This window comes from Polyodon spathula, chromosome 9, assembly GCF_017654505.1.
Source record: "Polyodon spathula isolate WHYD16114869_AA chromosome 9, ASM1765450v1, whole genome shotgun sequence".
In the NCBI taxonomy this organism is placed as follows: Eukaryota; Metazoa; Chordata; class Actinopteri; order Acipenseriformes; family Polyodontidae; genus Polyodon; species Polyodon spathula.
This window is the reverse complement of record NC_054542.1, coordinates 51,421,139-51,436,049: the sequence shown is the minus strand read 5'-3', so window position 1 is coordinate 51,436,049 and position 14,911 is coordinate 51,421,139. Positions and strand designations below refer to the sequence as shown.

Genomic DNA, 14,911 nt, shown 5'->3' with positions numbered 1-14,911 from the left:
AATTTATCAAGGCACCGACTAGAGGGGAGGCATGCCTTGATTTAGTCTTGTCGAATAACGAAGACAGAATAACTAAAACAGAGGCCAGAAACCATGGACAAACTCAGACAACAACATGGTCTCATCTGAAGTGCTTTTTAAAATCCAAAAAGTAACGACTAAAACTAAGTTTTACAATTTTAGAAAGGCAAACTATGAAGGTATGAAACAGAGACTAGTAGATTGGAGTAAAACAGAAAACATCCACAGAAAAAGGCTGCTTTTTTTAAATGTAGTACTAGAGATGCAAAACAATTACATCCCAAAAGTAGAAAAATCTAAATCTAAAACAAAATTGCCAAAATGTTTTAATCAATTAAAATTAGTATTCAGAGAAAAAAGGCACTTTACAGAGCATTTAACCCTCTGCGGACCAGGTCTGACATTAAAATTTTCCCTTTCCGGTCTGATGTCGGACCCTTCTGACATCATCAAAAAAATACCAAGCACACATCTCTAGTCGTTTTTTCTCCAGAAAAAGCAGAGAAAACCTTTCAATGGCCGAGTGAGGCCGATAGGAGCTGAAAAAAAGGTCCGGATCTGAGCAATACACAGAGGCCCTACAACACAGACCTAACACAGACATAAAAAAACAAGACAGCTGCTTCCGCATCCAGCGCTCAAAGAATATCACAGACATCTGCAGAGCTTTTGAGATGTAATAGTAATAAAATAATGACTTGGATCACATTATTGAGTTTGGTGATAAAACGAGTGGGTTTTAGGAGAGGATTTATTAGTATGCACTACTATGAAGAGGTATGTGATAAATACAGCGAACAAGGGCTGGGGCTTGGCTGCAGATGCAGTACCGAGTGTCCGCTAAGCATTAAAAAAGGACCAAGAACAAAGTACACAGAGAGAGTACTTGGAACTGCAAACACGTCAAAAAAGGATGTTAGAAAGGCCAAGAAAGAGATAGAAATGAGCAATGCTAGGGGGCTAAAACAAATTCCAAAAAGTTTCCCCAATATTCTAACAGCAAGAGAACATTCAAAAGAGGAGGTGAAATTTCTAAGAGATACAAATGGCAAAATCACAGACGAAGAGAAAAAAATAGCAAATTATTACTTTTAATAAAATTAAACTATTACTCAAGTTTTTACAAAGGAGGATACGGACAACATGCACCACATGCTGACCTGTTCCTATCCAGTTTTAAATAACTTTAGTGTAGACAGAAGTGTTAAAAGGGACTAGGAGCTCTTAAAATAAACAAATTCCCGGGACCAGATAAGCTCCTCCCAATAGTACTCAAAGAAATGAAATAAGTTATTTACAGACCACTAACCAAGATCATGCAACAGTCTCTTGACACAGGGTTTATACCAACAGACTGGAGAATTGCAAATGTAATACCAATCCACAAAAAGGGAGACAAAAACCGAACCAGGTAACTACAGACCAATAAGCCTGACTATGTAAACTTAAGCAAACTATAATGAGATCCAAAATGGCAAACTACCCATATGCTAACAGTATCCTGGGAGTCGTGTCTAACTAACCTGCTTGATTTTTTTGAGGCTGCAACGTCAACAATGGATAATTGCAAAGCATATGACATGCTTAGATTTCAAGAAAGCTTTTGACAAAGTCCTGCACAAAAGATTAATTCTCAAACTGAACGCAGTAGGGATTCAAGGAAATCCATGAATTAGGGAGTGGTTAACATGTAGAAAACAGAAGGTACTGATTGAAAACCTCAAAATGGAGCTATGTAACCAGTGGAGTACCACAGGGATCAGTATTGGGTCCTCTGCTATTCCTAATATACATTAATGACTTAGATTCTAGTAAGCAAACTTGTTAAATTTGCAGATGACACAAAAATAGGAGGAGTAGCAAACACTGTTGCAGCAGCAAAGGTCATTCAAAATGATCTAGACAGCATTCAAAACCGTGCAGACACATGGCAAATACATTTAATAGAAAAAAAGTGTAAGGTACTGCATGCAAGCAATACAAATGTGCATTATAAATATCATATGGGAGATACTGAAATTGCAGAAGAAATCTAAGAAAAAGACCTAGGAGTTTATGCTGACCTCAGAAATGTCTTAATCTAGACAATGTGGGGAAGCTATAAAAAAAGGTCAACAAGGTGCTCGGATATATAGTGAAAAGTGTTGAATTTAAATCAAGGGAAGTAATGTTAAAACTGTACAATGTATTAGTAAGATCTCACCTAGAATATTGTGTTCAGTTCTGGTCACCTCACTACAAAAAGGATATTGCTGCTCTAGACAGAGTGCAAAGAAGTGCGACCAGAATTATTCCGGGTTTAAAAGGCATGTCATATGCAGAAAGGCTAAAAGAATTAAATCTTTTAGTCTTGAACAAAGAAATCTACACGGCGATCTGATTCAAACATTAAAAATCCTAAAAGGTATTGACAATGTCGACCCAAGGGGCTTTTTCGAGCTGAAAAAAGAAACAAGGACCAGTGGTCACAAATGGAGATTAGATAAAGGGGCATTCAGAACAGAAAATACGAGGCACTTTTTTACACAGAGAATTGCGAGGGTCTGGAACCAACTCCCCAGTAATGTTGTTGAAGCTGACACCCTGGGATCCTTCAAGAAGCTGCTTGATGAGATTCTGGGATCAACAAGCTATTAACAACCAAATGAGCAATATGGGCCGAACGGCCTCCTCTCGTTTGTAAGCTTTCTTATGAAGTGATCAATTACATGACACAAATACATCAATGGACCTGTTTGTGCAATACTAACAGACACTGCAGCACGCCAGAAAGCCTTTAAAGTTTAACGGATGAAGCTGCAAGGCTCAGAAAACATGACTATTCTGCTTGGCCTATTAAGAAAATAGATTTTAGTTATTTCTATTTTTACACATCACTTTATCCTCACATATCACCCATAGCTCACATGAACAGCTTGACGCAATGTTAAACATAGCCTAGCTGCCGGACAGCTGCTTCAGTGTGAAGATTTGGGTTACAGTTTGAATGCTTTGCCATGTTTACAGTTTGAATGCTTTGCATTGCTCACAGTTTGAATGCTTTGCCATGCTCACAGTTTGAATGCTTTGTCATTCTGGACTCATTCACAGTAATTGTATAAATCAGTTGATAATGTAGCTGGGGTTATAAACAAGCTCACCTGGCTCTCCAGCTGCATCTGGCCAGTGACAGTAGCAGCAATACGTTCCTGCTGCTGTTTCTCAGCCTGAAGGCACTTCTGTTGTACATAAAGGTTGTTCTCCAGCACTTCCAGTTCTTCCTTAAAACCAAGAATAAAAAGTTCAGGCAGGAAACATTTCCCCCTTTCTTACTACCAACTGTAACTAATACAGCTCTTAATAGAAAGTGTATTTTATTCACTTATGTGCCTTCAATTCGAATCAGCATGAGGCAACATGCCATCCTGTTCAGAATATATGTGAGCACCCTGTGCATTGTGCATACTGAACATTTTCATTTAACATCCCTTGTACAACGCAAGGCTTTTATATAACGTGCTTAGTAGGATCAATTATACTTTCAATTGTGTTCATATATACACTACTACACAACAGCCGGACACTGCCCTCCTGTTGTTTTCTATGGAGGTCAGCCTCTCTGTTATTACTCAATAATATAACAATGAGAAGAGAACACTAATAAGTGCCTAAAATAGGCAAGAACAGAGATTTAAGCCGCAGTCATCACTCCTGTAATGGTCTGACACAAGAATGGCTGGTCACGGACCAGGAAAACATCCAGAACAACATGCATGGGACTAAACTGTCATAGCAATACTTTTATTAAATAATAACAAAAGAACATTGATATAAACACACACAAGAAAAGGGCACATGGGCCAAAACAAAACAGACAAACACTGTACAAAACGGTATAATCAAGTATACTTTTTTCGCCAGTGTCATATAATAAAATTCTCATATATTAAATAAATAAATAAATAAATAAATATACACAAGGGGTGGGCACTTTGCCACATGGTCTTACCTTTATCTCTTTAACCATTCAGGGTTAGTCTTAAAAGGTTACAAAAGCACTTGTTATGTGTGCTGCTGGTTGTCCATTCCTAATCACTGTTGCATTGGTTATTGAAACAAAGCCAGTGTTGTACAAAGTAAAGCACCACATTACCAAGCTCCTATCTGCCCACTCACTCACAGCCCTCTCCTCAGCACATTACCAAGCTCCTATCTGCCCACTCCTTCACAGCCCTCTCTTCAGCACATTACCAGCTCCTATCTGCCCACTCGTTCACAGCCCTCTCTTCAGCACACTACCAGCTCCTATCTGCCCACTCGTTCACAGCGTTCTCTTCAGCACATTACCAAGCTCCTATCTGCCCACTCCTTCACAGCCCTCTCTTCAGCACATTACCAGCTCCTATCTGCCCACTCGTTCACAGCCCTCTCTTCAGCACATTACCAGCTCCTATCTGCCCACCCATTCACAGCGTTCTCTTCAGCACACTACCAGCTCCTATCTGCCCACTCGTTCACAGCGTTCTCTTCAGCACATTACCAAGCTCCTATCTGCCCACTCGTTCACAGCCTTCTCTTCAGCACACTCTTGTCTGGCTGCAGGGTTGAGAATGTGCTCGGTTGTAGAAGTGGGGTGTGGAGCACCAAACCATTCTTCTGGGGGGTCCACCTCCTCCACATCAGACACCTCAATAAAGCTCTCTAAGAGGCGAAGAAAAAAAACAAAAAAACAAAGCAGCAGCTTGCTGTGAATTCTCCATATAACACTGAACACATCAAGGGGTCTGTTTTAATGAACTAAACCGTGGCAGATCCAGATACTGTTGCTATTGAACTGTTTGCCCATTAATCAGTCAATTACATGACCATCAATGACGTGTGTGTGTTACAGCTTAATTGCTCAGAATCTTACAAATCAGCACTTTACTGCAGTGCATCAAATACATATTATGCAATCTATACAGGGGCTCAGAAACAGCTCCCATAACACTTTCAATAGGAAAGCCAGGATAGCCGTTATTAATTTTGAAGCAGTTTCATTTCAGCGTATAATATTGTGGTACGATTTGCTTTATTATTAATGCAGTGTGTAAACATTCTACAGGCTATTTCCTCATGTATTTCACAACACATGTGTGTCTTAAAGGGATGTGGGCTCCAATGTTCTTCATGCCCAGGGCCTTAAGAATTCTTAATCCACCTCGACCATAGAGACATTACTTCTGAGACTGTTCCTTGTGGAACATCAGTTACCTGTGCATGGAAAATCAAAAGGGTCAATAAACATCCAAACTATGAAACATTACCTTCTGAATCACTCTCTTCACTTCCCCTCTGCAGCATTTCTGTACCTATTGCAGAGAAATCTTCCAAAATCACATTTTGTTTTGTGTCTTTAGAACTTTCCTCTTTAGAAGAATAAACTGATGTCTCTCCAGCCTCTGAAGAAAGGGTGCAGGCTGGTGAATCAGCTCCCTTCCTATTTGAAACTGCTAAGTGAGGAAGCAAAGTGATTTCTGAACCATTTTCATTTCCAAGCAGCTTGTCGGACACCCTTTTGCCCAATTCCAGTTTAGCTGCGTGGGAATGGTCATAATCGCCTTCTAGATTCCCACTTGCTTTTTCAGATCTTGAACTGCTGTCCTCCATGTGAACCACTTCAAGAGACTTGTCCTCCAGCAGCGTGCTCTGCACAGCTACGGTAGCTCGGGAAGCTTGGTTTCTTTCACAGGTTACGTCCATGATGTCCTCGTCATCGGAGCTGCTGATGAGAATTGTTTTTCTGACACCCTGCTGGTTGTTTTCAGATTGCTTCACTGGTTTTTCCTTCCTGTCGTATTTAAGAGCCACCTGGTTGGCACACAGAGTCCTTGGTGACAGTCCTCCTGAGCCAAGCACAGCGCCCTGTGTCAAGAGCTCTCCTGAGCCAAGCACAGCCCCCTGTGTCAAGAGCCGTCCTTCACTTGTATCACCTGAGCCAAGCACAGCCTCCTGTCTCAAGAGTCCTCCTGAGCCAAGCGCAGCCTCCTGTGTCAACAGTCCTCCTGAGCCAAGCACAGCCTCCTGTCTCCAGAGCTCTCCTCTACCAAGCACAGCCTCCTGTCTCCAGAGCTCTCCTCTACCAAGCACAGCCTCCTGTCTCCAGGCCATTTCACTGTCAACATCTTCCACATCTTCAGAGCTACTCTCCATGGCTGCCTGAATGGCCTGCACAGTTCTGGGAGACGGCGGGGCAGCACCAGTATGGGCGCTCTCCTCCTCCTGCACTGCCTCTCTGATTGCCCAGAGTGTGCCAGGGGAGGGAGGCTCTTCATTTGGCGCTGGGTGCCAGAGAGGAGGTTCCACACAAACGATGGCTCCTTTGGATTTGCTAGCCGAGGGCTGAATTGTTTCTTTCTCCTCCAAAGCTTTTTTAGTTTTCTTTTTCCCTGGATATGAAAAAACAAAACAAAAACAATATTATTCTTTAACAGTGATCAAAGTTTACCATGGCTTCATACACACTTGAAGTGGTTCTGATGGAGAGGCCTGTCCTTTCATTTCCTTTCAGTGTGCGGAGTTGGAAACCATGAACCCGAAGCACTCAGCAAGCCTAACCTGATGACCTTGCCTTTGCTTCTATATTGGATTGATGTCCCATGTGCATGTTTATGTCTTGGTATAATGTGTAAAGGTATATAGAGCAGCCTCCACCCCATCAAGGACAGCTCTGAAACTGACACACAACAGCAATATTTATATAGCAATGCTTTTTCATTCTTGTAAAGCTGAATGAAAATATTTAGCAAGTAATACTGCACTAGGGAATGCTGTGTTTAACATGCCTGTAATGAGTATGTAATGCGAAGTGTCCTCTGAGAGCAGCCTCCGTGTCTCCATGCTGCTGTCAGCTCCTCCCTCCATGCTGAACTCCACTGGCAGCAGCCCTGAGCTCTGCTGATTCAGCTCTGCCTGCACACTCTGGATGCGCTGGTTTAGATTGTTCCTCTTCAGCAATCCGCTCAGCTGGTACTGTGAAAACTCGAGGGATTTCTGAAGGAACAAACAAGCAGGGAATTCATTGGTGCCCTGTGTACCGCCGTGCAGCTTTAGATTATAAATAGGGCTTCTGTTTTTCTTAATTACATTTGTCAGTGCTTATTTTTTAGCTATTTTCGAGATATCCCAAAATGTTTTTTTCATTTTTTTAAAAAAATGTTTTTGTATGTCGTCAATTTTTTCCATTTCGCCACAATTTGCAATGTTGTTTTAAAACTTCCCTATCTAACAGTAATATAGCTTTAAATCCCGCGAACAAATCTCAGTTCCTAATTGTTTTATATCTCGCAAGCGGAGTCTCCAATAGAAATGTAGGAATGTGCTGCCACTCAGTTGTTGGGGTGGGTTTAAAGTATTCAGATGGAATTAATGATAGATAGATTTTTAAATGGGAAAGGGATGACGTCTTCAGTGCCCATTTCCAGAGTTTTTTCCGGCTATACACTGGATTTCATTTTTTTTTTTTGTATCAGGGTGTTTTATCGTTTATCGGTTAAAACCGAAAATCAGAAGCCCCAATTACAAATCATGAATAAATACAAACAGTCTCTGCTTCGCATCCTCCTGTTCAAGCTAGATCACTGTTCATGCATCAAGAAGAAATTATTTGGCTAAAGTCATCTTATGATTCCTAATTCCATCATTATTAAATTGTTGATTATTTACTATATTGTTTAATTAACCTTATGGTTTAGAAGTACATCTGTAAACACACAATTAGAGCTAGCATCAGTTTCACAAGAACATGTGTACACGTGTCTCCAGAAATTCAAAGACTATCAATAACACTATCAATAACTTGTGCACAAGAACATCCTTGTGATTCTTTCTACATACAGTATATAAGCAAATAGAAGCTTGATGTACACCAATACCGACATCTCCACCCCATCCTCGTTACTAGAGATATGCAAACTCCTGGTATAGAACCCCGACACTGTTAGACCAGCAGACCAGTACAGACCCCACAATGCTTTTAGAACCCCGACACTGTAAGACCAGTACAGACCCCACAATGCTTTTAGAACCCCGACACTGTTAGACCAGTACAGACCCCACAATGCTTTTAGAACCCCGACACTGTTAGACCAGTACAGACCCCACAATGCTTTTAGAACCCCGACACTGTTAGACCAGTACAGACCCCACAATGCTTTTAGAACCCCGACACTGTTAGACCAGTACAGACCCCACAATGCTTTTAGAAATACCTCTGGCGGCGCTTCAAACATTGTTCTTCGTCTCTTGCTAAACTCCTTCATCTCATTAAGGATCTCATGCTTCACTTCTGCAGGTAAAGTGGCAAATTCTTCAGAGTCGATGTCCATAGCGTTGGGATTCTCAAAAAATTCTTCCTGTTTATTGAAGAGAAAAAACAAGACTAGAGAGCTGAAATTCCTGATGTTTCTTATGGGATTCATTACTGTGTTCTTCCTGCATATTCATAGATGGTACCTGAAATATTCTCCTGTTAGTCGCTGTCTCTTCCCATTCTTGCTCAGCTTCCTCTTCAGAACTGTACAAAAATATATATTAAAAAAAAGTTTAATGATCTAAAAATGAAATTAATGAGATCACTGGCAGTCTAACATATGCTGCCACATGTATTGTTAAAGCACATTGTGAATATACAGTGTGTATCTGAAATGCTTTCTGATCAGTGATTTATTAGTTTAAAACACACACAAGTGTGAGAAATGACTGTGCTGCTCATTATTTGGAATTGCACGTTATGAGGGATTGTGTGGCCCCGCAGTTGAAAAGCACTGGTACAGTATATGAATACAGAAGTCATGGATAACTTTCTTGCTTCCACAGTGACTTTAATTCTGAAAATCAAGTATTCATTTTGAAAGTCCAGCACAAGGTTTTTCAAAACCACAAATATTTACATGGACAACCAAGAAGCTCGCAAACTACGAATTGTGGATGTCTGGCTAACCCTTACAAGACACAGTTCAATACTAAATCACAGTCTGAAGACACAGTTCAATACTAAATCACAGTCTCAAGTTTATCAGTTTGGCATCATTTACTGTTATTTTAAATATTTAGACAAATGACTTGCTGGAAAAGCCAGTTGATGATACCGTGTATCTTTGAGGTTGAAAGGCTGCACAGCACTTACCTGTTTAGTTCTTTATCTTGCAAGGAAGGCAAAACATACATATCGTCCACTTCTTCCCTTCGGACATTTGAAATGCTGGGCAAAGTCTCTTGACTGTAAAGCAACATTAAAAACTACATCAAAGAATTTCATTTTAATGTTTTTAATCCAACTTTTTCCAAAACAGCAGGTGAAAGTGACCAAATAGCGTTAAACTGAGTGTGCAGATGTTTATTCTGAAATAGGGCTGTGCGGGTAGTCACAAAACACTGAATAAGACCCAGCAGTGTCTCGCTCTCTCTGCCTCTGTATAGTAGCTGTGTGTCCAGCAGTGTCTCGCTTTCTCTGCCTCTGTATAGTAGCTGTGTGTCCAGCAGTGTCTCGCTTTCTCTGCCTCTGTATAGTAGCTGTGTGTCCAGCAGTGTCTCACTCTCTCTGCCTCTGTATAGTAGCTGTGTGTCCAGCAGTGTCTCCCTCTCTCACTCTGCCTCTGTATGGTAGCTGTTTGTCCAGCAGTGTCTCGCTCTCTCTGCCTCTGTATAGTAGCTGTGTGTTCAGCAGTGTCTTGCTTTCTCTGCCTCTGTATAGTAGCTGTGTGTCCAGCAGTGTCTCGCTTTCTCTGCCTCTGTATAGTAGCTGTGTTTCCAGCAGTGTCTCACTCTCTCTGCCTCTGTATAGTAGCTGTGTGTCCAGCAGTGTCTCGCTCTCTCACTGCCTCTGTATGGTAGCTGTTTGTCCAGCAGTGTCTCGCTCTCTCTGCCTCTGTATAGTAGCTGTGTGTTCAGCAGTGTCTCGCTTTCTCTGCCTCTGTATAGTAGCTGTGTGTCCAGCAGTGTCTTGCTTTCTCTGCCTCTGTACAGTAGCTGTGTGTCCAGCAGTGTCTCGCTCTCTCTGCCTCTGTATGGTAGCTGTGTGTTCCACTCACCTCCGGTCTCCCAAAGCAGCTTTGATGGCTTGTCTCTTCAGGAACGTTTTCAGTAGCTTCTCTGATGTTTCTTTTGACTCTTTAACTGCTTCTACCTTCCTCTGCCTTCTACTTGCCTAAAGAAGTTTATGAGGTGAATATTTTGCAACTGAATATGGTACTTCATAGAAATCACATCAAAATCAACAGAAATAAAGTAGTAACCCACCGATGCCTTCTTAAACTTGATAAGAAAATTAGTGCTTTACAAGAGTGCTAACCACAATCCCTTTTCTTACCTTCCATTGCCTGTATTCACATGCTTTTATTTGCTGTGTATTTATTGGTTCTTCATTTATTTGTGGAATGCTCATTCAGGATGAAAAAATTTGAAATACAACACAATAAGTAAACTGCTGCATCCTGGTTCCTTTGCTGTAGGTCACATGGTCTAGTTGCTGCTCAACAACTGGAGTGAATTTGAACGACCACATGTGAAGCAATCAGCTGGAAATGACTGTATAATCCCCAAACCTCAAATGAACTGCACTGGCCATGACACCAGCAATAAGAGTGCTGTGAAGTGCACTGGCCATGACACCAGCAATAAGAGTGCTGTGAAGTGCACCGGCCATGACACCAGCAATAAGAGTGCTGTGAAGTGCACCGGCCATGACACCAGCAATAAGAGTGCTGTGAAGTGCACCGGCCATGACACCAGCAATAAGAGTGCTGCGAAGTGCACCGGCCATGACACCAGCAATAAGAGTGCTGCGAAGTGCACCGGCCATGACACCAGCAATAAGAGTGCTGCGAAGTGCACCGGCCATGACACCAGCAATAAGAGTGCTGCGAAGTGCACTGGCCATGACACCAGCAATAAGAGTGCTGTGAAGTGCACTGGCCATGACACCAGCAATAAGAGTGCTGTGAAGTGCACCGGCCATGACACCAGCAATAAGAGTGCTGTGAAGTGCACCGGCCATGACACCAGCAATAAGAGTGCTGTGAAGTGCACCGGCCATGACACCAGCAATAAGAGTGCTGTGAAGTGCACCGGCCATGACACCAGCAATAAGAGTGCTGCGAAGTGCACTGGCCATGACACCAGCAATAAGAGTGCTGTGAAGTGCACCGGCCATGACACCAGCAATAAGAGTGCTGTGAAGTGCACCGGCCATGACACCAGCAATAAGAGTGCTGCGAAGTGCACTGGCCGTGACATCAGCAATAAGAGTGCTGTGAAGTGCACCGGCCATGACACCAGCAATAAGAGTGTTGACATACACGACTGAGGCAGGTAGATTTGTCCTGAATTTGTTCACAAATATACCTATACCACACTTTGTTAAGAACCTTCTAATTGTTCAAAAACATGTATACAAACCAGCGTCTGCTTCTTGAGCAGGGGGGCATCGCCGTCAAACACAAATACGGGTCGTATTCTAAAAAACAGCAGCTTGCACAGCCGATTGAACAGGGTCAGGAGGTGAGCATTGTGAACAGAGTTCCCGTCCCGGTCTCTCGCGCCTTTCAAAGCCTGGTTCAACCAAATGCTGATATCTGAATACAGAGCTAAGGAAATCCTTAATATGCAGTGTATTAAAAAAACAAACATGTTATATCTCAAAAGTAACTATATAAAACCAGGTACAGTTGAGCACCAGATTGGAAACTTGTTTTCTTCATTTTAGACCTTTGTGTAATGTTAAAAGTGAAATGCTGTTTACACACCAACAGATGGCTCATCAAGCTCCACAATGTGTCTTTCTTGATTTAGCGGTAAAAGCAGAAGTGAAAGGAACTTTAATTTCTAGCCGGTCCTGTAGAAATGTTCTGTGCCACCCTACGATAAACTAGCTACAAGGCATTGCTAATTTATGGGGACCAAAGCTAAATCGAGAGGGAAGGGCATTTTATTTTAAATAATGTTTTCAAAATAAAAAAAAAATACAAAAATTAAGGTTCTGCTTCATTTTGAATTATTAATTTTGAACCTTAAATAGACAGATTAATACTAACAGTTATAACAACACTATTTTTGTGAGTTTTGTCCAGTTGTTTGGCTTAGATATTAGTGTCTGACCAATTTTATATCACAGCTTTAGTTTATCGACTGTCCATGTAAGTACGGTTATGAGTGCAGTCAGCAGAGCGCTCCAGAGAGTTACGTGGCCCTTTCTATCGAACAGCCTGCACGGCGAGAGCGTTTCCTAACAGCAGCGAGTCGAGCTCAGAGCTGCCTCGCTGGAGCGTTACGGCCCTTTCTATCGAACAGCCTGCACGCCGAGAGCGTTTCCTAACAGCAGCGAGTCGAGCTCAGAGCTGCCTCGCTGGAGCGTTACGGCCCTTTCTATCGAACAGCCTGCACGGCGAGAGCGTTTCCTAACAGCAGCGAGTCGAGCTCAGAGCTGCCTCGCTGGAGCGTTACGGCCCTTTCTATCGAACAGCCTGCACGCCGAGAGCGTTTCCTAAGAGCAGCGAGTCGAGCTCAGAGCTGCCTCGCTGGAGCGTTACGGCCCTTTCTATCGAACAGCCTGCACGGCGAGAGCGTTTCCTAACAGCAGCGAGTCGAGCTCAGAGCTGCCTCGCTGGAGCGTTACGGCCCTTTCTATCGAACAGCCTGCACGGCGAGAGCGTTTCCTAACAGCAGCGAGTCGAGCTCAGAGCTGCCTCGCTGGAGCGTTACGGCCCTTTCTATCGAACAGCCTGCACGGCGAGAGCGTTTCCTAACAGCAGCGAGTCGAGCTCAGAGCTGCCTCGCTGGAGCGTTACGGCCCTTTCTATCGAACAGCCTGCACGCCGAGAGCGTTTCCTAACAGCAGCGAGTCGAGCTCAGAGCTGCCTCGCTGGAGCGTTACGGCCCTTTCTATCGAACAGCCTGCACGCCGAGAGCGTTTCCTAACAGCAGCGAGTCGAGCTCAGAGCTGCCTCGCTGGAGCGTTACGGCCCTTTCTATCGAACAGCCTGCACGGCGAGAGCGTTTCCTAACAGCAGCGAGTCGAGCTCAGAGCTGCCTCGCTGGAGCGTTACGGCCCTTTCTATCGAACAGCCTGCACGCCGAGAGCGTTTCCTAACAGCAGCGAGTCGAGCTCAGAGCTGCCTCGCTGGAGCGTTACGGCCCTTTCTATCGAACAGCCTGCACGGCGAGAGCGTTTCCTAACAGCAGCGAGTCGAGCTCAGAGCTGCCTCGCTGGAGCGTTACGGCCCTTTCTATCGAACAGCCTGCACGCCGAGAGCGTTTCCTAACAGCAGCGAGTCGAGCTCAGAGCTGCCTCGCTGGAGCGTTACGGCCCTTTCTATCGAACAGCCTGCACGGCGAGAGCGTTTCCTAAGAGCAGCGAGTCGAGCTCAGAGCTGCCTCGCTGGAGCGTTACGGCCCTTTCTATCGAACAGCCTGCACGCCGAGAGCGTTTCCTAAGAGCAGCGAGTCGAGCTCAGAGCTGCCTCGCTGGAGCGTTACGGCCCTTTCTATCGAACAGCCTGCACGCCGAGAGCGTTTCCTAACAGCAGCGAGTCGAGCTCAGAGCTGCCTCGCTGGAGCGTTACGGCCCTTTCTATCGAACAGCCTGCACGCCGAGAGCGCTTCCTAACAGCAGCGAGTCGAGCTCAGAGCTGCCTCGCTGGAGCGTTACGGCCCTTTCTATCGAACAGCCTGCACGCCGAGAGCGCTTCCTAACAGCAGCGAGTCGAGCTCAGAGCTGCCTCGCTGGAGCGTTACGGCCCTTTCTATCGAACAGCCTGCACGCCGAGAGCGTTTCCTAACAGCAGCGAGTCGAGCTCAGAGCTGCCTCGCTGGAGCGTTACGGCCCTTTCTATCGAACAGCCTGCACGCCGAGAGCGTTTCCTAACAGCAGCGAGTCGAGCTCAGAGCTGCCTCGCTGGAGCGTTACGGCCCTTTCTATCGAACAGCCTGCACGCCGAGAGCGTTTCCTAACAGCAGCGAGTCGAGCTCAGAGCTGCCTCGTTGGAGGTCCAAAATGGCCGACCAGCACTATCAGTGCGGTAGCTGTAAATGGATTTTTTCAAATATGGATTTGTATGACCAGCATATGTGTGATAAATAATATTTTTGTTGTCATTTTAGCTTTTTAAAACTGACTATGGTATTGTTTTAAGTGTCGACTGAATTAGAAAAGGTAACATAGACTACTTATAACTTGACAAATCTGACTCGTGCCACGAGATGTTAAACCAAAAGTGTCAGGAGCAGTAATTCCATTTAAAAAAAATACACAAAAACTGCAGAACTTGCTTAAAGCACCTGCCACTGCTACCATGCAGTTTTGTAAAAAAAAAAAAAAAAAAAAAGAAACATAAAAACATACAAACATACAATCATGAAACAGGGGCAACTGAACAACTTCACTGTTTCTGACTGTGACAAAAAATGAAGGCCGTTTTTGCTCTGCTTATTTCCTCAGAAATACTGTTAATATGCGTCCCCTGGAGCATATTAACATTATTTGCTTCCGAGTGGTGTTATTGTGTGCAGTTCATTCTGATTGTGAAGCACCTCGTGGTTGTTTTTCTGTTTGATATTTTTTCCTTTTTAAAAGTAATTAGAAGGAACAGTCTATCATTCTACCTTGTAATTAAGTGGGATAGCTGCATGCCTTTGTCTTATGAGGTTTTCACTTCAATTCAGGCCACTAAGATTTCAGTTCATAAAAGCTCCCTTATTTTGAAATCTCAGTGTTGATAGGTATGCGGAACCTGCTTTCACAGTCTGTGCTGCTTGCTGCAGAGTGATGGTTACCATGGCGATCCCCCCTCTGTCATCTTAAGTGAGCAGGACCCAAATGACTGAGTTCTTTTACTTAAACATCAACAGTAGGTTAACTGGACAGCTAATAAGGCAG

At 43.7% G+C, this 14,911-nt stretch overlaps 1 protein-coding gene across 5 annotated transcripts in view; it reads right to left on the bottom strand.

Annotated features, from left to right (window-relative positions):
• Positions 1-14,911, bottom strand: part of ercc5 (excision repair cross-complementation group 5) — a 36,516-nt gene that overhangs the window by 5,570 nt on the left and 16,035 nt on the right. For all 5 annotated transcript variants that reach the window (XM_041259929.1, XM_041259926.1, XM_041259924.1 and 2 more), the window contains 9 exons: positions 11,437-11,612; positions 10,071-10,186; positions 9,167-9,259; positions 8,494-8,554; positions 8,250-8,393; positions 6,825-7,032; positions 5,307-6,428; positions 4,541-4,701; positions 3,162-3,281 (listed from right to left, as the gene is read on the bottom strand). In XM_041259929.1, the coding sequence (XP_041115863.1) occupies positions 3,162-3,281; positions 4,541-4,701; positions 5,307-6,428; positions 6,825-7,032; positions 8,250-8,393; positions 8,494-8,554; positions 9,167-9,259; positions 10,071-10,186; positions 11,437-11,612 (2,201 nt within the window). The remainder of the gene's footprint in view (positions 1-3,161; positions 3,282-4,540; positions 4,702-5,306; positions 6,429-6,824; positions 7,033-8,249; positions 8,394-8,493; positions 8,555-9,166; positions 9,260-10,070; positions 10,187-11,436; positions 11,613-14,911) is intronic.